Consider the following 27,628-nt stretch of genomic DNA (forward strand, 5'->3'; position numbering starts at 1 on the left):
AATATCTGTGTTTAGTCTCTATGTTTAATTCGATATGAATTATGAAATTGGTATCTAAATATTGGTTATTGGTCTGTATAGCAATCTACTTGAGATGTAATTTCCTAGACTATTGTTTATTACATTGCTTTCCCAATTTGTTAAAACAGAAAGTCAATAGTATTTATTCAAAAATTAATTAAAAATATATCTCAAATTGACTCGAAAAGTTTAGACACAACTCAAATTTATATGTAATAATGGTAAATAAACTTAAAATTAAAAAATTTTAAAGAATTATAAAATTGATCTATAAACATTGGTTATTGGTCTGTACACCAATTCATATGAGATGTAGTTTCGTGCATTATCGTTTAATAAACTGCTTTCTAAATTTGTTAAAACAGAAAATTAATATTATTTATTGGAAAATTAATTAAAATATATCTCAAATGATTCGAAAGGTTTAGATACAACTAAAATTTATATTTAATAATCATAAAAAAACTTAAAATTAAAGAATTGTATTTTATTTCTTGAGTATACATGTTATTAATATTCTGTGTTTAGTCTTCTTGCTTAATTGGTTCTGAATTATGAAATTAGTTTTTAGACATTGGTTATTGGTCTATTTAGTAATCAACATAAGATATAATTTCTTGGATTATTTTTTATTAAATTGCTCTCAAATTGACCGAATATTTAGATACAACTAAAATTTATATTTAATAATAGTAAATAAATTTAAAATTAAAGAATTTATTTTAATAGTATAAATATTTTGAATATTCTGTGTTTGGTATTGATGCTTAATTCGATATGAATTTATATATTGGTTATTGGCCTGTAGAGCAAACCATATATTGTTTATTAAACTGCTTTCTCAATTTGTGAAAACATAAAATTAATTCGAAAGGTTTTGATATAACTAAAATTAATATATTAAATTTAGTAATAATAAATAAAATTAAAAATAAAAAATATATTTTGTATAATAATGTACGTTATAATTAAAATGGGCTCAAGAATTTATCATAAACTAAAATTGTTTTTAAGTTGAAAATATAAACCCAATTGTACTTTTATTTAAGAATTAATATATTCAAACATTTAATTAAATTGTTATTAAACAAATAATTAATTTTTATAGACTGTACTAAAGCCCAGACACTTGAGAGGCGAAATAATCACATCATAAACCGACAGATTAACTTTGGCGACAGCACCACTTTACTGAGTCTGATGTTTATGCATAATCCGGTACCTGTTAACAACCCCCAACAAAAACAATTAATTTCTACCATAATAAAAACGACGCCAAAAAGGGTCCTATATTTATATTTATGAATTTAACGTTTTTTCTATTATGATTGCATGCGGACATGACAAAACGGAAAAAATGATGTCGAAACAATGCCATAATAAATTAACCGTTGACGGGACGTCGAAGGGTTGGAAATATGAAATAAATGACAAATCTGAATGAAGTCATACGTCCCATATCTAATTACACTAATAATTATTGACAGGCAATATGAATATTATTATGGAGGGGGTTTTTAAACAATGAGGCAGCTGCGACCCACCACCCACTATTAAATTCAATTTTTTTCAATTCGTGTTTCGATTTTGCACTCATTAATCTATGAAAACAATATTCGGCCCATCTGTACCCGTTCAGTTCCATGGGGTTGAAATAGGAAACGGGCCAGAGGCGGAACAAATGAGTTGTCGCTCGCCACTTTGCTTAGTGAAAGAATAATGAGAAATTGAGAAATTCTAAAAATTTGCAAGTAATAAATTGGTCAAGGTATTGTTCTTTTAAAACGGATGTTCCGTTTCCGGATGGGAGATGGTCCGTTTATTACCTGATTGGACCCATCCATCAGTTTTATCTTTAAGGTCACATTCTTGTGTACCGACATATTTTAATATTTTCTGAAGGGCTTGTTCATTGATTGAATTATTATTATTTTACTATAATAATAAGAAGTACATTATTATAATATTAATTACATATTTATAACAATTTTTCTTTTAAGTACATACTAACACTACATTTCACTAACAAAAATTGCCAAGCAATATTTATTAACAAGCATAATAATTATGTTATTGGCATATTAGATAAACACTAGAACAACTACTAAAAATGACAAAAAAATATAATTTGAGTCAAGCAAAAATTTAATTTATTAATATTATTTATTTAAAAAAATACTTTAATTTATTTGATTTGGTATTAATATAATAATAAAACCATACTACAACAGGTTTGTAATATATGGTTAAACCTTATTGTACTCGGAGTATTGAGGTTTCAAACTTTTCCTTTTCAAATGCCACGTGCACGTCCACATTTCCTGGGTAATTTGCGGTTTAGTATCAACTGTACGGGGAGGCACGCGATGCCATAACATATAATTTAAACTATTATATTTCAAAATTAAATGACATTATTTGACTGATCCATACTGTTCCACCAGTGGCGGCCAAGGCTCTCATTATGCACCATTTTTATATGCATAAAAACAATCAAGAAATCACCAACGAAATCTACAATTCTTTACTATTGAAATATTATATGCAGACATTTGGAAAAATCAGTAAACGACATACTTTGTTGTCCTCTGGGTAAATAAAAAATTAATTAATTGAGATATACAACATCAGTGTATCTAATAGAACAATCAGACATACATTGAATGAACAAAACTTTCAAAGATATATTTAAGCAAAGAAACCAATGATATCAAAAAAAAAAAATATTCGTACAAGAACAAAAGTACAAAAGTTTGCATTAATTATCTTATCAATAGAACAAGATCAGATAGTATAAAATATATTCATCGTCCTCCTAATGTAAGTTTCCATCCCAGAGACACTAAAAAAACTTTAAAAGACAGTGGAGGAAAAGTTTAGGTTTGGGGTTTCTTTCCTTGACATAGTATAAGACCATAATCAAAAATTATTAGTAAAATGAACCGTTTCATATACAGCAGGAAAAGCGTTTGACACATCTGAATTTAGAGAGAGACATCATGCATGACAGAGACAGTAGTAGAGACTTACTGTCTCTATTGTTCATGATGTCTCTTTCAGAATTTAGATGGATCAAACTCTTTGTACTATATAGAGATATCATGAGAGATATAATGGAACCATTTGTCCACAATAATATACAAATTACAGGGAGTCATGGAATTTAATTTCAATCGACCATTGTCGATATTTCATTGAATATTTGCTTCACAGTTTACAGGTCATTATATCGAACAAAATTTTTTGTTTAAAGTTATGTATAAATTATTTAACAATTTTTCAGAAGTGAGCTGTCCTTCTGACCAGCCACATTTCACAATTATTTTGTTTAAGATTTAATTGAAGTAGAAGTTATTTTGATTTAGGTGCAAAATGAATAATGAGAGAAAGAATATAGAGTAATTATTTTAAATAAAATATAAAATATTTTGATTTCATTTAATTAGAGGTATGCTTCTAAAAATTAACATTAAGATAGTAATGTATGCTATTTCTCTGGCCACCTCTGTATCTATTATATCTCTATACAAGAAACGGTTCATGTTTCTAATAATTTTCTCTCTTGTAGTATATGCACCCTAAAAACGTATAGGATATTAAAATATATTTGTTAACTTATTAGACAAAATTTTAATTAAGTCTATTCTACAAAATATTTATTTTTAAATTTTGTGCAACTTTATCACTGTATATATTTTTAGCATGATGTGTATAATATTGTTTTATTAAGATAAATATTGTATTATTGAAAAAATATTAAAATATATATTATTATTTAAACTATGATAGTTTTTCTAAGAACTAATTTCGCCCTATCAACTAACAAACAAACTGTGACATTCATAAGATAAAATTTGTATTCTACCTGAATAATTTTTCAAAATTTTAAAACATAGATATTGATCATCTCTCGGTAAACGTTAAAACCTTCAAAGTTTCAAATGATAAAACCCTCCTTCAACAACATTCAAAATTGGCTCCATAGATGGCGGGACAATCAACTAGCTGTCAAGTGGGGAGAGCAATGATAAAAGTATCGTCTTCCATAACAAAACTCGTATTTTCCAATGTGCAATTCAATGGAGGTGTAACCAACCAACATAAACATTTTTTTAAAACATTAACTGGTCTCAGAAACCATAGAAAAATGAACGAAGAATGCGCGAACAGGCAAATGAAGCAGCTGGCTCCCCCTTTGGACCGTGACAAGCACAAAGGACAAGCCGGTCGAATTGGAATATTTGGTGGAAGTGCCGAATATACAGGTATACTTAAAATGTGAATAATATACATAAAATAAAATGTATTCAGTGACAAAATTAATAAATTTATCACATATGTAATAATTGAAACTTCTATTCTAAATTAAATTAAATATAATATTAATTTAAATATTAAAAATATTTAAATTTCAGAAATAAGTATATATTTAAAGATTAAATATTATTTATATAACTTTATAAATATATACTTACCAGTTAATTTCTTTAAATACTAATATATTCTTAATGACAGGTTTGATTAGATTAAAAAAAATACATTTAATATAGTAATTATTTTTATTTGAATTATTTCATGCTTAAATAAACTAATTATTTATTACTTTTAATGATTGCTTTGATGCAATGTCGAATCTTTTGAAATAATTACTTACCTTTTCTTCTGTTCAAACATTTAAATTTCTAATTGATAAAAAATTACTCATTACTCAAGTGCAAAAAATATAGTGATTTAAGTAAACCCCATATAAAATTACACCAAAATACAACAAAGGCAATAATAACTCATCACTCAAATTATCAACTCCAAATTAAATTAAATATAATATTAATTTAATATTAAAAACATTTAATTTTAAAAAATAAATTTATATTTACATATTATTTATTAAGACAATTATTTAATAAAACTATATAATTATATATTTACCAGTTTAGTTCTTAACTACAGAATTGATTAGTTTAAAAAATATATTTAGTGTATTAATAATTTATGTTTATCTGTAAAAATTAAATATTATTAATAAAAGTAAAAAATAATCAGTTAGTTGCTTTCCATTGTTTTTTATAAAGCGGATGTATCGATTTCATTTCATATTAAAAACAACAAACATATTGTTACCCTTTTTAAATAACAAGGAAATGCATAACCGCATAATTTCCATCACTTCAGGTGCCCCATACTTCGCTGCAATCAGTTCGTTGCGAGTCGGAGCAGACTTGGTTTATGTTTTTTGCCCTGAAAACGCTTCCCCGGTAATTAAATCCTACAGCCCGGAACTGATTGTCTTGCCGCTATTAAATCAGAAAGGCATCGATGAAATCAAAGAGTGGATCGACCGCTTGCACGTGGTTCTTTTGGGACCAGGTAATAAAAATAATGCTCAATTTAATAGCAGCTGTAAACTGTGATTTTGTAGGTTTGGGTCGGGAGCAAACCACCTTCTCACTTTTTGAACAGGTTATTAATATGTGCAAGGAGAAAAAGAAGCCTTTGGTCATTGACGCCGACGGTTTGTTCTTCGTCGCCCAAAAGCACTCGATTCTTGAAAACTACCCCGCACCAATAATTCTGACTCCTAACGCCATGGAATTCAAACGACTGGTCAAAGCTGATGTCGTACACGACAAAGTTACGCAATCATCCGACCTGATCAAAAAATTCGGTGGGCACGTAACTCTACTATGCAAGGACATGAACGACGAGATTATCAGCAACGGGCAAAAGATCGAAGTTACAGGAGGAGGATCCGGAAGGAGGTGCGGCGGACAAGGCGATCTGATGTCCGGAGCTTGTGCTACTTTTTTGAAATGGTCCCTGGACAAAGACATTGGCAATGACGTTCAAGATTTCAGGCCATCTGTGGCATGTTTCGCCGCATCCAAGCTTACCAGAGAATGCAATTCTAGGGCTTTCGCCAAGCACGGCAGGAGTATGATTTGTACCGATATGTTACAGGAAATACACGGCGTTTTTGAAGACGAATTTGAAGTAAAGTCTTAAGGAAACAAAATTGAATTGATTTAATGTGCATTTTATTATTGATTAAGAAATAAAATAATTTGCTTTGTGATTTTTTGGTATGTGTAAATAAAATAAGCTACAATCATTTACTTTTTTAGTATTATATATTTTTGGTCAATAGTGTAATGTGTATAGCAAAAAGCACAGCAGAACTTAGCATTTGTAGCAGTCAGCTTCGTATATAGTTGTCTCAAAATACATTGTAACACTATCCTAGTACTTTAAATATCCACAATTCCAGCATCTTTACAAAAATCTAAATTAATGCAATCATTCACAATATTGAAGAAAACATATGATCTGAATTATGGAATGTATCCTAAGTAATTAATTATATAAAGCATATTAGAAAAAATATTTTATCAATATAACAACTACACTATTTTGTCAAATTTGTGAAACATTTGATGACTTAATTAACACGTTCTGCAGAATGTTCTGTTAGCAGCACTGAAATTGATATGATCATAAACACGTATTAGCCCATTTAAGAAGTTTCTTTGACAAAAATCCTTTTGGAAATACAAAACTAAATTAACAAAGTCTTAATTTTGTATTTCCGACCATCTCTCCAAAATAATTCATGCATTCAAGCAATGTAACAAGTACATCAATAAACAGAAAATCAAAAATATTTTGATTATGCAGTTCATCCTTAACCACCAATGAAATTCAAAGACATGAATTATTTTCTTGCTTAATTCAACTAAATTAATTTTAATAATTGCTTTGACTTAATGTCGAATCTTCCCATTCTGAAATAAAAATTAAAGATGGAATTAGTTTTTATCGTATTCAGTTTTTGTTACTTACCTTTTCTTCTCTTAAAACATTATTTAAATTTCTGATTAATAAAAAATAACTCATTACATTACACATTTGATAAATGCCTTAGTTATTTTTCACTTGCCGAAAAGTTATGTGAAAAAATTTAAATAATGTTACTATATGACATCAAGTGCAGTTCTATAAAATTACAAAAACAACGAAAACAAATGTGACAAGTGCAAAAAATACAGAGTGATTTAAGCAAAACCATATAAAATTACACCAAAATACAACAAAGGCAACAATTACTCATCACTCAAATTATCAACTCCATCTTGAGGTAACATAAGTTTTCGGCAAACAAAAAAACGATCATGCCAAAAACATAAAAAAGATGAGGGAGGAGGGAGAATAAAAAATAAAACTATCAATAAACATATGCATTTATTGTAAACAATTTTTAACAAACATAAATGATTCTTAGTTGGACTTGATTTAAGTTGTTCTACTATCGGAAAGCTTCTACCGTGTGAAAAATTATTTTTGTTCCTTTGTTAATAGTGTACATATTTAGTATAGGCGTACAAACTCAAAAAATTAGGCTCCTTCTGGAAAAGGAGCTTAGTTAATTGAGATGTTTTCACAATATGTTAAAATAAAAGTTAATTTAAAAAATATATAATATAATAAAACAATGTTAAAATCCATTGGAAGACAAAATATTGTATATTATCGTGGATGACGAGTTTGTGTTGATCAAAAATTAAGGGAAGACGTCACAAAAAAGAGATTTTACAAAATTAAAATACGACAAAATCCATGTTTTCGTTACTTCAGATAGTGCACCTGAGTAAAGCTTATTAAAAAAACACACTATTACATAAAAATAATAACAAATATATAAATCTATAAGACACTTAGCTCTTACATCGTTTTTAAAAATAAATAAAAAATAAAAATGGTTGAATAATACTAATTAAAATAAAAAATCTGATCTACATCAATAAAAACGATTATTACACTTTAAGCTTCTTCATGAATTGCTTGCTCTACATTTGTTTCTTTTAAGTTGTTAAGTTAAATGCATATTTAAATCACGAGACAAACTTTAATCTTATTCTACAAGTTGGCAAAATTTTAGGTCCTTAAACAATCAAGTGCCAAAATTAAATCCAGTAATTTTGGAACTTTATATTTTCATTTGTTTAGGCTCGAAGTTCGTAATTGCATTTGTAGGAAATACAGTAACAGAAAAACAACGTCGGAACGTAAAATTGCAAATCTAAAATGTTTAAATTTGTAATTTCAAGCTCTAACCTGCATATAGATACTTCAGTTAATAAACTATTATATAACACAATTTATTGCATAAACTCTTCATAGTAGCTTCAAAAATATGCCACTTAAAAATCCTCTATCACAGATAACAAATCAAATGTTTAGTTCAATAACGTAAATATCTATGTTTGGGCACGACGAAATATTGGGTGTAATGAAGGATCACACTAAAATAAATCACCACATCCAAGCAGACGTTTTAAAATAATCATTTAGTAGAATGTTGTGCTGTAGTAAACTGAGAAAGAATGAGATTTTGAACAAAAAATTAAAGTATTAAATGCTTCTCATCATTATTGTAAGACATAAGGCACTAAAAACGCCGGAATCTGCTTTGGACATGGTGAATTCCTCTACTGGTCACTAACAACTACGACCTACTTCTAACACCATATAAAGAATAATACTTTTAAGTCCTGTAAGCATTAAAAATTGACATTGCTAGCACCCAGGCCCACTTGTTCGTTACCATATTTGTCTAAAAATGCACCCAATTACATTAAATAGATGGAATGTAAAAAAACGCTATTAAAAAAATAATAATAATAAAAAAACCATTCAACTAAGTTTTCGTTGACACTCGGTGACGATCCGTCGCGTGGTAATGGAGAAACGAAAGCCCAACAACGATCGTAACAATCATAAAATAAATATAAATCTGTTTGCAGCTTAAAATGTAACGTGATTAAGAACTGGGCTTGCCCACTGGCGAGTGGATGCCGAGGGCGTTAAAGATTTTCGTTTTCAGGCCGCTCTTTTCCGTGTCCGGTGTGCGGGCGGTGTTCTGTCGGGAGAAAACAACTGTCGGTCAGATCGGACGTGATTATTTTTGCCGGTTCACGAACACGTCTATCCCATACTACGTTCTACCACTGGATATAGTTTATGGCACGATTTTTTATATGGGGCACACGTGTTTCGGATGACACTTGTTTATATGTTAGATTTGTTAGTTTTCAGTAAGACGAAACGGTTATTGTCCATCGGTGTTTGTGAATTATGTTTGTTAGTAAGATTATTTTTATTGAAACAGAGAGGATGTGAATACTTGTATTGATATTTCTACAAGACACACATTTTTCAATACCTGTATTGATTTGGCAGAAATTTCAATACTTTCATATTCTGTACAGTTGTAAGGAAAATAATAAAAAACAATTTGGGACGAATGGAGTTGATAAATGTGAATTATTTACAAATGAAAATAAATAAATTAAAAACATTTAAAGCCAAACTTACACACAACAAAAGCAACAAAAACGGCTAATTAAATAATAAGAAAAGAATACAAAAATTTGATTAATAAGATTGACCAGAAAATAATGGTTTTATTAACAATCCTCTTAAAATTAATAACACTAATTTACAAAAATAATGAAATTTTCTATATTTAAAAATTTTACGTAGAATTCATGAAAAAGCCATCTTTTTTAATTGGAGAATATGATGGCACATATTAATATGAAAAAACTGTATATTTAATGAAATTTAAGTTTGATATTTTTAAATTAAAGAGAAAAAATAGATTAGAACATTTGAAACAACTTTATGACCCCATAAATATTATAATTCAGTAATTATGTGTTGTATAATATGAAAACACGTAATTTTTTATCTTTTCCATATTTTCTCACTTCTAATACTAAAAATTTATTGAAACCATTTTACTAACACAGTGTAGTAGCCTTTTATTTCAATATTCTATCACCATTTTTACGAAAGGGTCTGTAAAATCCATAAGATGATATAAAAATATGAAGAAATTAAATAAAAATGATGCATTGGGTTGTCAAACTCTGTAAACTAGTGTAATTAATTTATTATATAATTATCAAATGGTAACAAATAACTGAATCGTTCTTATTATTTTTGTTGCCTTTTTAGAAACAAAACATGAACTAAGGAATATTGAACTTACCTCGTCTCCATCGTAGCTCATCTCGAGTGATTCTCGGGAGCCTCGACGCGACGTTTTGTCTTTAACGCTTCCCGACTTACGTCTCTCCAAATCGCCGAGGATGTTGGCAACTTTCGAGTGTTTCACAATGTCCAAAGCCTATTTAACAGATAAAATAAACCTCAATAATAATGATGCAGAACAAATAAGTAACTTTGCAGAAAATACTGAGCAGCCAAATAATATAATTGATAATTTTGGAATACTTTATTTTATTAACTTACTTGTTGCACATGCTGCAGCGTAAAAATAAAAATAGGTATAATTAGTAAGCCTTAATCAAGCGGCAAAGCCTGTGTTCAAACTTTCAGCTTAAATCTAACTTCGAATGTTTTCTTAATAATAATGCTTCTCAAGCCTTTTATCGAGTTCTTCTCTCTAGAAGTTCCGTATTATTGCTAAAACTGGACAATCAAGTGCTCACCTCTTTCCGGCTTCTGAGTGCGCAGTCCTCCAGGGTCTCTGCCGCCTCGTACTTGCCCTGTCGACGGTAGAGGGCCCCGAGATTTTTCAATGTTGTGGTGACAGTCGGGGAGTCTACTTTGGCGGCCTTGTGCCAGCCACCGTATTCGCCGTACGGGGCGTTCTCCTTGTTCTTCGCTTTGTTCTCCTCCCGTTCCTCGGCCACTTGCCAGATTGGTTTGTTGTCGCCTGAGGCAAATTGATTCGTTCAATTGTGTTCGTTTCTTGAATCTACTGCTTAATTTTCAATGATTCCAAGTTGCTAATAAGAGAGTCTTACCATATACAGTGTATCCATAATAAAATTATCTTAAATGTACGGAATACTTATAGAAATTTAAAAGTTTTTTAATATGGTGTTCCATTGAAAGAAACAAAGTTTTAAGATGTACAGAATTAAACATACAATAACGAACACTCTGTATAAAATTAAAAAATACTAATAATGGATCTTTATAGAATGGTCCTTGCTTAACGTATATGACAAAAATGAACTTTCCAGCGTCAAAATTAAATATTTAGAAATTTTTTGGAAAAAAAATTTAAGAATTATTAAACTATTGTATTTAAGAGTACGGTGTGATGTAATCTTTTTATTTACAATTACTTGTATTTTACAATACAAAAATATACAGGGTTCGGCGAAACCGTAAATAAAATTGTTAAAAGTAAATTAAAAAAGTATATCAAGTCAAGTTATAATTACTATAAAAATTTCAAGTCAATACTTTTTTCTGTTTTGCATATATTTCTAATGAATCAGTTAGGTGATTCACCCTGTACATTCTCACATATTCTATTTTATCAGGCACAAATATCATTTCTCCAATATTTACAAACGTACACGAACTGACATCTACCCATCCTCACAACAAAAAATGTAACATATACCCTCAAACACTCAACGCCGTTATACAGTGTGTTTAAAACAAAATAGGAAAGAAAGGAAAGCGATCAAATAAAACACATTTCATGCAATTAAAAACATATATTGCACCAAAAAAAATAAAATAAAATAAAATAATACAGAAAGATATCTAAACACTCTGTATAACATTATAACACTAGCAGTACCCAACTGAACGGGCAAGTTCCAAAAATGGGATAAAAACGTATAAAAAGTTTAGAGTAATTTCATTCAAATGGATGCTGCTATAACATGTCTCACTAAAATTTACGATGGAATGCTGGATATTCGATAAAATACTGCCATAACAGTGTAAAGGCTGCTTACAAAACTCGATAATCTACAACAGATTACGAGTAACTCGAAAAAATATTGTGCAGTCAAACCAACATTACATTACCCTATTTTTTTAAAAAATAGTTTAATGTTTAGTAACACAAGTAATGTGATGTTAATTTGTGTATATTTAAATTAAGAAAAACGTGCAATACTAAAAGGAATAATAGCAATAATAAGTTATTCATGCTGACAAAAATATAATATATACAAAGGCTACAAAAGTGGTTTAGGCACTTAAGATATCACAACAAGACACGGAATCAAGATTATTTATGTCTCAGTTTCAAAATATCCCAACTACAATTTCCTGGCAAAGAAGGCTTTACTTTTTATTTTCATCGAAATGAAAGTTTTAGATAATCGTCTTATTCTTTTTAAAATTTGATGTCAAGATTTAAATAAAGTGTCATTATCATTCATAATTTTTAATAAATCTTCCAAACGTTGAGCTTTAAAAATGCTGTTACGTTAATAACTTTTTAACGATTTACTTAATAAATTCAATAGAATTTTACAAGTTATTTTAAAAATAAAAGACATAATTAATAATACAAAAATAAAATAAATAATAAATATATATGTGAAATATATAAAATGAATATAATATAAACTAATATGCATCATCATACTAGAAAATCTGACTTAAGTACTATAGTAAACATTAAAAATAAAAAAAAAATTAAAATCACAAAAATCATAATAATTGGGATCTTTCAAATATGGGAGACATTACATTTACGATTAGTACCATTAGCACTGATAACCTGCCATACATTAGGAACTAAAAATCTTCAAAAAATACTAATAAAACACACAAACAAAAACTGTGATATGAAAAGGTGCCTTACGTAATACTACGTAAACAAAACGGTTCGGGTACTTTTCAGTCTAGTTTCGAGATAGATTTGACACTGATTAAACATTCGAAAATTATGATTCTGGCTTACCGTCAATGGTGCCGAACTCGCGTTCGTGCGCCCTGTTCAGGATCTGCTTGTAGAGTACCTCGGCCTCTTTGTATTTGCCCTGTTTCAGATAGCAGGAGGCCAGGTTGTTCATCGTCTTGCTCACGTTCGGATCGTCCGAACCTAGACGCTTTTCGTAGATCTCCAATGCTCTCTGGTAATACTTTTCAACTTCCTCGTATTTGCCCTGGGAAGAAATGACAAAGTTGTAATAATTACAACGGTTTCAGTGATGTTATTGTACTTACTTGGTTTTGGCAAAGCAAAGCGAGATTGTTGAGCTGCTTGGCCACGTCAGGGTGTTCCTTGCCCAACACCTTCTCTCTGATGTCCAGTGCCCGTTTGCACAGCGGCTCCGCCTCCTTGTACTTGCCCCGTTTGCCGTACAACACGGCCAGATTGTTCAAGGTGGCGGCGACTGCCGGATGGTTCTCACCCAGCGTCTTCTCACGGATGGCGAGGGCATCGTTCAAAAGATTGGCCGCCTCCTTGTACTTGTTTTGGTCACGGTACACTAGAGCTGCAAGGCGGAACGGAACGCTCACGATTCGTACGAATTGTCATTGCTCACAAAACTCACCCAAAATGTTCAACATAGTGGCAACATCCGGATGATCGTGACCGCTGGTCCTTTCGAGGTCCTCGAGCGCCTGTTTGCAGAGGGGCACGGCCACTTCGTACCGTCCCTGGGACGCGTACTGTATAACAAGGTTGTGCAAGGTACGCAAACGTGCGGGGATCTCGTAGCCCGCGTTCACCTGCTGTGACAGCTGCAGCTGGTTCGGTGGAGTCGGTGACATAGCTGTGAAAAAATAAAAGTTTTAATAGTTAATATGAAACAGACCTTAATTATTTGAATTACATTAATATTATAAAAAAACAATAGAATGACTTGATTTAAAGCTTTCGAACAATTTATAGTTTAATAGATGTTTTACAAGCTCCAATTCATTAGTCAATTTATTCCCCAATTTACTTTAACTTCTAAAGTCTTTAAAGATAGACTTTACGGGACATCGTCAAGAACATTTTCATTTCTTATAGAAAACAAGGTATCTATCTAAATTTACAAGCTCATTATTATCCATAATTAATTAGTATTATTAGTTACTTATGAATATAGTTTTACATCTAATAACATAATTAGTATTTGAATTTAGCACAACCAGTTTGAATCATGAGGTATATTTTTAATCAAGACTGCAATAAACTGCATCGTAAGTTGCAAAGAATGTAAACAGTATCGAGTGACTCATCCGAGAGCCGTCGATATAAAAAGTGAAACTTACGGTTCCTTTCGTCATTATCATCGTCGGCGAACAGGTCGACCACCGGATCGGGTTTCTCGTTTCGCGAGTGTTCCGACGAGTTGTCGTCGTTCAGGTCCTGGTCGTAGACCTTTACCGTCTTCATGAATTCCAAGTGTTTCTTCTCCTCTTCCAGTTGCGCCACCATCTGTTCGCTCGACTGAAATTTCAACGTAAAATTGGCGGATGCTTCGTTTTCGGTCGAATTTTGGTCAAGTTACCTGTAGCCTTTGTTGTGTGGAGGCCAGTTCGTCTCTAAGCCAGGCATTTTCTTGGCATAATCTGCGCACTTGGGTCCGGAGCTTGTGTTTCTCTGCCTCGATCAATTGAAGATGTGAGGCCAAGGCCATAATCACCTTAAACCAATTTATATTCAAGTTTATGCTGGCAGGGCTAATGCGTACATAATTAATGTATAATTAACTAGTATACACGGTGTTTCTCTTGGCAAAAGATAAGAGGATCCTCTATATCCGTCTCTCTTCTGTCAGAGATATCGAAATGAGATGTGGCTGGAAATATTCGTAATTGCCAATTTGGGACACCCTCTGTATTACTATCAGAATTACCCCTTTGAAAGTTTTCCCCATAAAAGAATCTTCTAAAAAATAATTTTAGTCATCTACTACATCTAAAGGAGTTAAAAATAGTGATCCAACGTGGAATTGCACTTCAAAATTTTTAGCAATATTAGAGACACACCCTGTATATAATGGCAACTAAACCATTGTCCTCAATTTGCGATAGCGTGCAGTTGAAGGATCAATTCTGCATGTTTTTGTGACTTCCCGTCCGTTAACCTTGCATTTGATCTAGTTTCCCCAGACTAATTACTTTCTATAAGCCAAAGAATATAATCCGATTATTTCGAAATTCCAATATAGAATTCTTGTGTTTTTCTTTTTTTGGAGCAACGTCCGATCCTCGAACGACGACTTTCGCCGCCGGTTCTAATCGAGTTACATGATATTGTGGGCCTTAATTTGATTTAACGACCGGAACAGTTCGACGAGCCGTGGATAATCTCCAATGTAAAGATCAATTTCTCCATTATAAATAGGATCTGACAGTTTCCGCGTTAAAATACGAAAAATGAAATGGGCACGTTGCAACCTGTAACAGTATATCTCTAGATGTTTCTTTCATGTCACTGTTCTATTTTTGTTTTATGTTCAATCTCGGTGGCTGCATCGATTGCGACAAACTTCATTTACAATCTTTGCCGGACAACAAACACATAAAAACGTATAATAAAAACGGGATATTCCTGCGGGATTACGAGACCCGGAAAGAATCCAATTTCACGTCGTGACATCAACAGACTGCTAGAAAATAGCAATCGATGATCGGTGGATTAGCTGTTTTATACTTATTTTTTTTGTCCCCTTTGTTAACACAACGTTGTCGGTGTTTATGTCAGGTGAAAATTTAATCAAAACCCAGCGAAAATGTAAGACACGATTTTAAATATAGATTCGAGGCAACAAAAAGGTCAATAAAATATTTTATTTAGTGCAACACGAAATCCAGTTTTCTCTGAAAGTTTATTAAATTGACTTCACTACAGGTGATATTTTCTACTTTTGATTAACATAATCTAAGCACGGGTTTCCATATGAATTAAGAGAGTTAAGGATCACTAATTATTGTTGTTGATATAAAATTGTTTTCATAAAATAGGTGACCTATGGTTAATAATTTTATATTATTAGTCCAGCTCGACGACATGATGTCGAATTGATTTTGCAACCGATTAGGTCCGTTGCCCGACAAGCCGGAAATCAAACCGGCGACCGAGGGCTCTTGTTTGTCGACAATGAGGTTCATCCGATTGAAAACTTAACCGGACACTTGCGGGAGATTCCATTCTACATGTTTAATTTATTTTCGGATTGGCAACAAAATAAGGTACGAAATGAAATAAAAAAGTTGTGCCTCTCTCCAAATATAATTAGTATTATTCATTTATTATTATTTTAGAAATCTATTTTTATGTATATATTAAATTTATTTCCATGATGTAAGTTTAGGTTTATATTACTTCTATATACTCCATAATTAAAAAGACAAAATTAACAAATTTTATGGGTTGTAAGACGAAAGCAAAGAATACTATCCGGATATCAGTAAAAATCTATCTATTTTTCTCTATTTGAATTAAAAACTGACAGAAAAATAAATTTAATTTAATTATGTTGGAAAATATCAGATTTTTTTTAGTTCTGCAGGATCTCGGCAATTATTTAAATACTTTCGCATAAGCAAAGTTTATTGATCAAGACAAGTAAATTTCTGTCATAAAAACTGTCCATTTCACGTGAACATATTAGAACACAATATTTTAATTAATATACATACATTTTCTTTTATATTTTATAGCAAACTTTAAAAAATTCTTCCAAACTATCGCAATTATTTAAATACTCTCATTAGCAAAGTTTTTTGGCAAAGAAAAGTAAATTACTGTGATAAGATATTGTACATTTCACATGCACATTTTTCAAGGAAAAAATTTTAATTAATATTCATACTTATGTTTAATATTTTATAACAAATTTTGAAAAATTGTACCAAACTATGGTAATTATTTTAACACTTTCTCAATAGCAAAGTTTATTGGACACGTGCACATTTAAAAGGACAAAATTTTAAGTAATATACATACATATTTTTTATATTTTATTGAAAATTTCGTAAAATTCTACCAAAATTATTGTAATTATTTAAATACTTCCTCATTAGCCCAGTTTATTGATCAAGAAAAGTAGATTTTTATTATAGAAATTGTCCACTTCACATTCATATTTAAAAGGACACAATTTTAAGTAATATACATACATATTTTTTATATTTTATAGAAAGTTTCATAAAATTCTATCAAAACTATTGTAGTTATTTAAATACTTCCTCATTAGCAAAGTTTATTGGTTAAGAAAAGTAAATTTCTGTTAAAGAAATTGTCCATTTCACGTGCAAATTTTATAAGGAAAAAATTAATTAACATACATATATAATTTACATATATATTTTTTTATATTTTCTTGTCCAAGAACACTAAATTTCTGTCGCAGAAATTTTAGTATATACATTTTTTTTGGGTATTGAATACAAATTTGTCAAACTGTTGTCATTATTTAAATAATGTCACATTAAAAAAAAATTCTTGGTCAAGGAAAGTACATTTCTGTTATAGAAATTGCATGTTTCACGTGCAATTTTAGGACAAATCATTGTGTTACTGAAACTAAAATTAAATTCGTTCTACACCGTCGAACATCAGTGTCATATCAAGGCGAAATTATTAAATTTTTTGCAAAGTTTCACTTTGTTAAAATGGTTAAACTAAAAATTAAATAGTTTCTATTAAAAGAATGGATTTTGTTATTAAGTTAAGGTATTGTTTAAATTTTCTCTGCAACCCACACTAAATAACCCACTTCGGACAAAATTTAATTCTGTTGAAATTGATTTCAATTGAAATGCACGTTTTAATTATAGATGGCGGACATTGATTCATTCGATGCATTAACCAAAATTAATTACATTATACCATGTTCTAGTCTGATAGCCTGACACGATTTGAATAAACACACACAATCAGTAAAATTGCATGACATTTCGTCCACGATTTAATCGCTTTAAACACCGATCGATCGACAATGAATTGGCCAATCTAGTCGGCGATCAATCATCGAAACGTCCGCGGAATGGCATCGCGCCTCCTTTCGCCGCCGTCTCTCTGCATGTGTTTGTGCAATGACTCACCGTCCTCCGGATCAATGAAAGTATTCGAACGGGACCGTCCCCGCCCGCTCCCCCATTCCTAGGCGGTGAAACGGCCGCGTGAGTCACCCACGTTCGCCTCGGAAACGGAGAGGAAACCCTCGGGTCGACGTTCGTGCAGACACACGGGCCCCAAACCGATTCGTAACGGGGAGCGCACGACTTACATATTTAATAAACCGATTGCGAAACATGCGAGACCCGGCCGGATGATGGCGAATCGCGGTAATGGGCGCGAGTGTTTATGGGCCGAGAAGGATCTGCGAGTAATTGGCATGTATGATTTAGTAGTGGGCAGTTTGATGGTTCTCTCTACAATTTAAAAAATTAAAAAAATATATTAATTTATTGCAATAGTTTGTTACATTTTAACCATTCTTTTTAATTTAAATTAACTGTATATTCAATACAGTTGATATTATAATTTATTTCTGAGTTCGACATGGTTCCTTAAAGTTAAAAATTCCTAGAGGTGTCCATTTATCGATACAAATAAAAAAAATAGAGCAGCGAGACTACTTCTTGCACGACAACATGTGAACTGGACAGATGGGCAATGAAAAACAATTTTGTTTTCCGATGAAAGCCGTTTCCAATTATTCAAATCTGATGGCATTTCATGGATGACAAGACCTGTTAATGAAAGGTATAATCTCAATTTCATTAGACTTACTGGGAAGCATGGAGGAGGAGGCGTTATAGTTTGGGGATGTTTTTCTGGGTTTGGCATGGGCTCGCTGGGATAGCGGATCTTAATATACTTCCATTTGCTGAAGATAACATGAGTTTAATGTGGACTTTCCAGCTTGATAACGATCGGTGAAAAATAGCACAAATCTTATTTTTTAAAAATATCAGAATATTATACTAAAATACTGTACCAATTATATTTTTATACTTTTATGGGGGTGTCCCAATTTTAAATGGGCCACACTCTGTATAATACCGTAATAGATATTTATTTTTGTTGTATAATAAACTTTGCCAATGATAAGATATTTAAACAATTGCAATAGTTTACGTCGAAACGTTATCACAAAAAATAACTGTATATTTAAACTATAAATAATATTATGTACACACTAATAAATATTCATGTTCATATTATTTTCTTTTATTACATCATAACTAACATTAGTCATGTTATTCTGGTCGTCCCACTACGTATTCCTTTATATTTCTTTGAAACTTTTTTAATAACATCCCAAAATTACTTTATTTGATGATATTTTAGAATATTTATATTCTTTGTTTAAATAATTAAGCTCTTAAATTTTTTAATGCGTTTAAAAAAAACATCTCACTTTTAAATAGCTATTAAAATAAATATAATCTCAAAATTTCATTGTAGAGGACAGCACATTTGGTAGACTTATGTAGGCAACCCACGATTATGTTTGTAGTTTAATTAATAAATTTCTCGTTTGTAAATTAATTCTTTTCATGAATAAATATATATATATATATATATATATATATATATATATATATATATATATATATATATTTAATATGAGTTCAAAGAAATTAATTATCTATTAAAACAAATATAAATATAATATAATAAATTATTTATATATTTATTTGAAATATTTTACATTAAAAATAGTCGACATAAATATTAATGTTTAAATTGTTTCCGTTGTTGTTAAATAATTATTGTACTTATCACTGTCAATTTATTTTGTCATCATTGAAACATGACTGCTTTACAAATTTATTAGACATGAAACAAGGGTTGTATGACAAATTTTATTGTTGGGGACAAAATGGAATTTGTCAATTCGCATGTCTGGAGTGCATAATTAATACCGCCCGGCAAACTTGTTGATAACACCGTTTCTCCCATTGTCTATCTATTGCCTTCAAACATGTCGACCGAGTCTCACGGCACTCGGAGTATTATAATTGCACGCGAGATTCTACTAATGACCGTAACAGATTATACTTAATGACATAACATATGTATATGGACAACGGACGACCACTCAGAAATATATTAAATTATAGTTAATAGCCGTGTTGTTTGACATACTTCTCTTGTTTTTCAAAAGTCGGACAAAGGTGGAAGTTAATTCTGTTTTAATGTCGAGAACATAAAAGTCAGCCCGGGGAAATATTACTCATCACGGTTGTTTTATCATTAAATTGACAGAATGAAGATAAATTAGAGTTTTTTACCTGTGCTTCCCCGAGGCCCAGTTCGATCATGTCGGCGCTCTGCTGAACGAGACCAGCTCGTTCGCTGACCACCGGATCGGGGGCCTCTTGGATGCCGTGCAGGAGACCAGCATGCTCCGACCGAAGCGCGTCCAAACCCTGAGCCACCGTCTTCACGGCCGCCACGATCTCCTCTTGCGTCATCGCTGTCATCTTGCCCAGACTCTCTATTTTCTTACTGCAAAACAATCACAAATATTAATTATCACCTTTGTTATGTATATATGAAAAGTAATTTTTTTGCAAAAATCTTCTGTGTCCTAAAGCAGAATAAATGTTACTTGAGTAACTTCTTGTAGATTTCAGACTGCTTATTCATAATGACTAGTAAATTATTTGTTGAACTGTTGATGCTGTCGAATTAGACCTACTTTAATATAACTCACAAAAAGCTTTAATTAAATCAATATATTCAGATTTATAAATAATTAGAAAGTTTTATATTATATACGACTTATTAAAATTTTCAATAACAAATAATTTAATCAATTAATACATTCATTATATAAAATGTTTGTTTTTATTTATCGAATAATTGAAATCTGTATGAAATTTCACCTAATTGTAAATTTAGATAAATCTAAAGTAAAAAACTTTGTCAGACAAACTCTTACTCGAGTAATTTCTTATTTCAGATTTCTTATTCATATTGATGATTTTTCAAGTATGAAATTGCAAATTATTTGTTGGACAATTACTGTTTTATTTAAATTGTTTATTACTATTTATCTTGTGTATCAAATTACTAATTCTTTAATAATAAATTTAGACACCCAAAACAGTTTATTCAGATATATAATTCATATTTAACAAGATTTTCTAAGAATTGTTATTATTAAACCGTATAATTGAAGAATTCGTCAATTTTCATCTAATTAATTAATAAAATTTAAAATAAATTAAATCCATTAAAATATTAATTATTTAGAATGTTTTTGTTTATCAAATATTTGAAATATTAAAGGTTTTACAAGTATAAACATGTAAATTATTTGTTGAACTCTTGTTGTAGTTTTATTTAGATTGTTTCTTATTATTTATTGAATAATTAAAATATGTCAAACTTATTTTAATATTATTATATAATAATTTAAGATTTTAATTAATGTAAGTAATTATAACTTTCGGTAAATCAATTGATATATTCATTACTTAGAATATGTATGACTATTTATGAGATAAATAAAATTTATCATAATAATCATAAATTTAAAATTTTCAAATAACATAACATATCCAAACTTTTAATTCAAATAGATAGTTTTATCTAGATTATTTGTGAGACACATAAATGAAGTTTATCAAATTTAACCAAATTTAATAATACATAATTTGAAATATAATTTAATTACATTTTAAATAGAATTTAAATCAATAAATGTTGCTGTAAAAAGAATATACTTAGAAATTATTTGTTCAACTAGTGTCACTTCTTATTTAGATTATGAGTATTGTAATGAGTAACTGTAAAAATCAACCAATTAATAGGTTCATAATTGTTTGTCATTATTTATAGAATAACTGAAACTTTTATCAAATTTGGACTATTTATATAACATATTTAGATAAGTCACAGATCAGTAACTTTATAAATAACTGTAAAAATTATTAAATCAATTAATGTGTCCATTATTTAGAATATTTTATTTAATTATCATTTCATTAAAATCTATATAATAAATGTTACCTATATTAATAATAAATTTATATAAAAAACAAACAAGTTAATAAAAAAACAAATAAATCAATTACCATTAAAGAATAAATTGCTTTAGTAATCAACGACTTATTTGTATACACTCATTTGTTACAAGAGAATTTTTAACGAAATGATTAAATACACAATAATTTTCATATCCCACATAAACAATATTTCCCGAATATGCTTGACCCACATTCTCATCCCATTGTGTTGTCAGCACTCGTCTCACATTCCGTTCGCAAGAAATGAACTTGAATGTGCGCAATATAAAAAGAAAACACATGCGATTATTAATAAATTTCAGAAATAAACAACAAACACTAATGTTAATAACAGTCAAATCAGCAGGAAGACTTTTTAAGCGTATCATGGACAATCACAAAACGAAGTATGACTTACATCCTGTATGCATTGATGACCTTGGACATGTTTCAAAAAGTGTGAATGTGTTCCTTCAGAAATTCCTGCGCATGAGCACTTGAATCATCACCAGTAATAACTTGTAAGCTTACGAAATATCTATTGAGCGGTTTAATTTTTTTTTTTGTTTTTTATATAATAATACGCGTATAAAAAGCTACTCCGTCTACAATATATAAGGCATTATCACATACACCAGGGACGTTTCGCAAAAACGTGTTACTCTCGATACCACAGTTCTTTCTTTTAGTTTTAATTTTTGGTTACTGCTTAAGGCTTCAAAACTTTTATTTGGGTTATTTACGCAAACTAGAGGTTAATATGATCTGTAAAAGAAAAAAAAAATGATAAAGTACATAAACACTTAACAGATTAAAACAAAATAAACTGATCTAATTTTTTGTATGAATGTCATTCAGCACACCATTTTTTTTTTAATTCAATTTGATTAACACGGGAACGAATAGAAAGCGGTTAAGCCAACGAACAAAACGATTTCTAAATGCGGAATCAATCAACACAAACGGTTGTTGGTCCGTAATTGGCGAGGTAATTAATTAACAAAACCGATACGTACATGCTATAGGCTATCGAAATCTAGTCACCGGGTATTTTTATATCGCTGCAGTTCAGTATCGCAGGAAATTTTTAAATAGACCAAGGACAAGGTCAGTAAAAACATCATTACATGTTTCAGGTGTAAAACACTGAAATATTTTAATGGCCAATGGAAGAAACTTTTTAAAATCAAATACTTGGAAAGTAAAAACGGAAATATAATACTTCAAACAAATAATCGGCAGCAGTAGCTAAGAAATATTAATAAAACTAAGTAACTAACTCATTCAAGCTGCGATTTAAAGGATTAGACAGGACTACAAAGAAAAAGAAGTGTGAAAGCAAAAACTTAAGAGAAGGACTCCTTTATGTGGAACCTTCCTGTGTTACTAAAGACGTTCAAAACTTGTCCAGACGATTGAAACTCGGAAATAAGCCGCCGAAACGAATCGATAGCCGTCGCATGTTCCAACTTCGAAAAAAATCGATCCGTCGCACTTACCAAAAACATGAACCCGAAAACGACGAAGGAGGCGAAAATAAACAGGGCAAACAAAAATATAAATTTCTTTTTCATCGGCCGTACAGAACGAAATCAACAACAATATATAGAAGGCAAGCTTCCGGTCTTTCTAACGTGTTTGTGTGCGTGTGTGTGTGAATGACGGAACGAAAACTTTTATTTAAATGGCCGGACGCAATTCACGCGACACGTACGTCCAAATAATTCACATGTTGACCAGGTTTGAAACGGTGACTTGTGTCAATTTTTTGTGTGTGGTCCGACTGTTTTTTACGAGGGTGTGTCCTGTACGCGAACGGTTCGGCGACTGCCGCCCGCCGCACGGACTTACCCGCAGAATGCGTCGCGACGCCGTCGGGCCTGCGCCCTTCCGACGCCGGGGCGACAAAAAAGTACTGAAGGAAATAAAGGAAAGCGGACGTGACCGACGCAAAATGTCCATGGTGAAGTTCAACAGCGAATTTGGATGGCTGAATTAACAAATTATGTAATTTATTCATTTTATTAAATCAATTAAATTATTGTATTACTTACAATCATTCATAATCAAATGATTAACCTTTAATTTTAATTTAAATATATTTATTACTAACCTTTTTAAATATTGGCTTGAGACTATCAATTAAAATTTAGACATACACGTGAACCACTCAATTCTGAAATGATCCTGGAAATGGACATCTATGTATTTATTTGACATTAGTTTTTACCTGTGATTTAAGATCAAATTTAATAATTGCAATAAAATGAAAGGCTTTGCAATATATTCATAATACACAGGGTGATTCACCTTATTCATTAGAAATTTATGGACAACGAAAAAAGTATTGATTAAATTATTACCTGACTTCAACTATTTTTCTAATTTATTTTAAATAAATGGAAGTGGCCTCAACTTTGTTATCTTCAATGGAACACCCCGTATATTTTTGGTTTTACCATGTCCTACTGTTAAACCTAATAGTTTTTGAGTTGTTAATTTTCTCATAAAATTCACTTTTGGCATGCACGTTAACCAACCAATCAAATAACATTCATTTTTTTATTTTTATATTTTTGGTAAAATATCTGTTAATATTCATTCTTAAATATATTCAAAATATATTGTAAATATTCAGTTTAAATTTGTCAAAACATATATGGTGTTCCATATAAAATTTGATAGTCCCAATAATGGCTCCTTACTGAATGGCCTCTGGTTTAATCATTTTATTTGCAAATACATATATGATATAAAAATCTAAAGATATACAGGGTGTCCCAATGATATATATTTCAAAATAAATTAGATAAATAATTTAAGTACAAACATAATTCTCCAAAAACATCTAATGAATAAGATGTACATGATGATTGTACATCAAATAATTATCAAAATACAGTGTGGTCCATTTGAAAGCAGAAATTATTAATATGTATATTTTTTTATGAAATTTGGTATATACCCATTTCAAGAGGAGCGTAGTTAGATTTTCTAAAAATTACACTGTAGGTTTTGGATTTTTGAGCCAAAATCGTGACATTTTGTGTACATTTCTCATGCTTTACAATTGAAAAAAAAGTTTGTTAAAATCGAACAAAAAAATACAAATTTTATGAAGTTGTGACGCTTTCAAATGGGCCGCACTGTATATCTGGTTAATCAATTTATTTACGCTGCTTATTTTATAGTTAAAAAAGGTTTAACATAAAAAATAATTTAATCAATTTTTAAATTTAATTTTATGTCAAAGAGTTTATTTATAAAAAACAAACTATTATTCTAAAAAATTTACAAAAACTGACATTAATTAGTTTAGAAAATAAAATATTTCAAAGTTCAATGTTAATGAGGTTCGTTTTATTATTACATAATGATCACCATTAATTTTGTGTCCAACCAAAATTATTGATTAAATTTAATTTTAAATAAGTATGAGGATATTTTTCACATATTTCCTTGCATCAAATTCCATATATATTTGTATTTTTGTGTTTAATTTATATATTTTTCAGGTATATTTGAAGGTTTTTAGATATTGAATTATAACTTGATAATTATCAAGACAAAAATATCTTGATAAGCATCAAGGACTAAAATCAGTTTAAACTGAAAACTGAAATTATTTCTAATGTTTGTAAGAAAACTCCTAGAAAAACTTACATAACTCCATAATAATAATTATGTAATTTATCTGGTTACTGTAATTAGTATCAGATATTTATGTTCTCACAACCAGTAAATAAATGTACAAACACTATTGGGTAATAAAAACACAAAACAGGAAAAGAACAACTCAAGTAAATACATCACCCAGTAATTAGAAAACCGTTACGTTTCTTATACATGTTAAAAAATATTTTCGAAACATCAACATTAATAAACACTGAACCAAGGTAGATAGTCATCCACACCGCTAAGAAATTGTGAACATAATTATTTTATATAATTTTCAAGTTTCACATTTGATATTGGTTCGAGATAATCGACGAAATGGTGAAAGTTTAATTAAAAAGAGAACGTGCCTATATTAAGTGTTTAGAAAAAATTGTACCCTTAAACCATTGTGTTACTGACCCATATTTTTGATAATGTTGTTATTCTCTTTTTTAATTCAGAATATAGGAAATAAATATCTAAATTTTACGTATTAATATTTATACCTGAATAAATAAAATCAGACAATTTATGACATAGTTAACGCAATCTCCCAAACAGACAAACAATGATTTAATAAGCTATGACAACATCAAATGGTCACACTTTAAAACTGCAAAATTATACAGGCTAAACTGAATAAAATTAAACAAATGACCAACTAAAACCTTCTGCATTAGTCATTCATCAACAGCAACATTGAAACTTATTCACCATAAAGGAAAGAGGTGCTGTTATAGAAAGGTATATTTTAAACACAATTAGACGTCCCTTTTAAAACAGTATGTTTAAAAAGAAAACAAACATAAAGAGGCTCAAAGTACCCAGAGTTTAAAAATAAATATGTGGCATTTGCGACTATCCATTAGATCATAATTTAGTTGGAGTCAAGGACAAATCCAAAAAAGTGACAATTCCTCTATGAGGCTCAACAACATTCAACAGATAACATGCTGGATAAAGTAAATAAACAATTGAATTTCTAACAATATTGTGACTTGATAACAAATAATCAAATGAAGCCCCCCTGTTCAGTAAGTACATTGTGGATTTCACACATTTTCCCACAAGCACAAATGTAAATAAATTAAGTCATGTGCATTAAGTGTGAAGCGAAACAAACAAATTTATGCCAAGGAATCGCACAAAGAGTGCCTCCCATGAACTTTAAAAAAATCGCTACCTATTCTAAAATTCTGACGTTACAAAGAGGCATTAAAGTACACTTACTTGTTAGCACCATCCATAAAATCACTTGCTTCAGGACGTCTTATGTACCATAACACATATCTACAACAAAAATCGCCGACTTTAGCAATGCGAATCGAATAAATCGGTGATCGTAAAAATGAGCAACTTCCAGGAACTATGCGGTTTCACTGTGCACAAAGGTGTGTATCAATTAGGGTGCATGTGCACTCAGTGCGTTTGCAAATATGCTAGGACTTACATTTAATTGCAACGAACACGGGCTATTTTATACAAAACTATATTAAATATTGCACTACAATCACTTTTCTTGTCAATTATGGCTGCTGGTCTGACAGATCTCTCTCTCTGCGTAAATTTTGCGGGGCGACATCTACCTCAAGAAATGCCAAGATGACATAATGTTTATTTATTTTATTAGTTTTTTAGGTTTTTAATCCGTACCACATATTAAATATTTTTTGTTGGGTTTTGTAGACTAAAGTAAAATAAAAAACAAAATTCAATTTTTTTTTATAAAAATATATTTTTTATGAATTATTTTCTGTATATTTACGTTTTATTATTTTATTATTTATGTTTTCAATAATATATTTCACTAAATATTTCTATTGTATATACTTCACACTGAATCAGTATCTGAAACAGCAACAAGCCAAATTACTTTTTTAAATTAACAATTTTTTGAATCTCCTGACTCCTTGGTTGCCTATTTTATATTCCAAAATTATTTACAACAATCAGGGACATTCCAACACAATTCTTTAAAAAAATAAAATATTAAAGAATTCAATAATTCATTCTTAAATAACCCTTTTGTTCTAAAAAAATTTTGAAAATTACTGTAGGGACCAAATAAAAATATTATTAACAAATATGAAAATACGTTATAGGACATACAATACCAATGTGTCTGGTAAAAAAATCAGACGTCAACTCTATGAACAGTAGATAAACTATTAATATCAAAAAAGAATATTTGAACAAG

The 27,628-nt window shown here is 30.1% G+C and overlaps 2 protein-coding genes across 8 annotated transcripts; one reads left to right on the forward strand and one right to left on the reverse strand.

Annotated features, from left to right (window-relative positions):
- Nucleotides 1–4,049: 4,049 nt before the first annotated feature.
- Nucleotides 4,050–6,134, forward strand: LOC109597775 (ATP-dependent (S)-NAD(P)H-hydrate dehydratase). Its single transcript, XM_020013538.2, has 3 exons — nt 4,050–4,286; nt 5,194–5,388; nt 5,441–6,134. Exons 1-3 carry the CDS (start codon nt 4,169–4,171, stop codon nt 6,022–6,024), a joined length of 897 nt encoding a protein of 298 aa, XP_019869097.2. The 5' UTR covers nt 4,050–4,168; the 3' UTR covers nt 6,025–6,134.
- On the reverse strand, nt 6,131–27,003 carry LOC109597773 (kinesin light chain). 7 transcript variants are annotated; one of them, XM_049970257.1, is made up of 13 exons: nt 26,882–26,956; nt 26,662–26,721; nt 22,193–22,539; nt 20,053–20,269; nt 14,310–14,444; nt 14,071–14,248; nt 13,362–13,583; nt 13,030–13,301; nt 12,764–12,968; nt 10,533–10,759; nt 10,333–10,344; nt 10,070–10,207; nt 6,131–6,800 (listed from the first exon to the last, which is right to left on the reverse strand). In XM_049970257.1, the coding sequence occupies exons 3-13, from the start codon at nt 22,219–22,221 to the stop codon at nt 6,780–6,782; spliced, it is 1,656 nt and encodes a 551-aa protein (XP_049826214.1). In that variant the 5' UTR covers nt 22,222–22,539; nt 26,662–26,721; nt 26,882–26,956; the 3' UTR covers nt 6,131–6,779. The 7 variants fall into 7 exon arrangements, with proteins under 7 accessions (XP_049826214.1, XP_019869090.2, XP_019869093.2 ...); XM_020013531.2 differs by lacking the exon at nt 6,131–6,800 and adding an exon at nt 7,239–8,935 and having other exon boundaries at nt 26,882–26,955; XM_020013534.2 differs by lacking the exons at nt 6,131–6,800; nt 26,882–26,956 and adding exons at nt 7,239–8,935; nt 23,888–23,961 and having other exon boundaries at nt 26,662–26,704.
- Between the last annotated feature and the right edge of the window lie 625 nt (nt 27,004–27,628).

This window comes from Aethina tumida, chromosome 7 (assembly GCF_024364675.1).
Source record: "Aethina tumida isolate Nest 87 chromosome 7, icAetTumi1.1, whole genome shotgun sequence".
Classification (NCBI taxonomy): domain Eukaryota; kingdom Metazoa; phylum Arthropoda; class Insecta; order Coleoptera; family Nitidulidae; genus Aethina; species Aethina tumida.

Bases quoted from the DNA above. Each gene is read 5' to 3' on its own strand.
- LOC109597775 (XM_020013538.2), top strand. From the start codon at position 4,169: ATGAACGAAGAATGCGCGAACAGGCAAATGAAGCAGCTGGCTCCCCCT. The intron at 4,287-5,193 runs GTATACTTAAAA...CCATCACTTCAG, and splicing joins TGGAAGTGCCGAATATACAG to GTGCCCCATACTTCGCTGCA. The intron at 5,389-5,440 runs GTAATAAAAATA...GTGATTTTGTAG, and splicing joins CGTGGTTCTTTTGGGACCAG to GTTTGGGTCGGGAGCAAACC.
- LOC109597773 (XM_020013531.2), bottom strand. From the start codon at position 22,221: ATGTCCAAGGTCATCAATGCATACAGGAT. The intron at 20,270-22,192 runs GTAAGTCATACT...ATTGTTTTGCAG, and splicing joins GTCATCAATGCATACAGGAT to TAAGAAAATAGAGAGTCTGG. The intron at 10,760-12,763 runs GTAAGCCAGAAT...AATTTGCCTCAG, and splicing joins CGAGTTCGGCACCATTGACG to GCGACAACAAACCAATCTGG.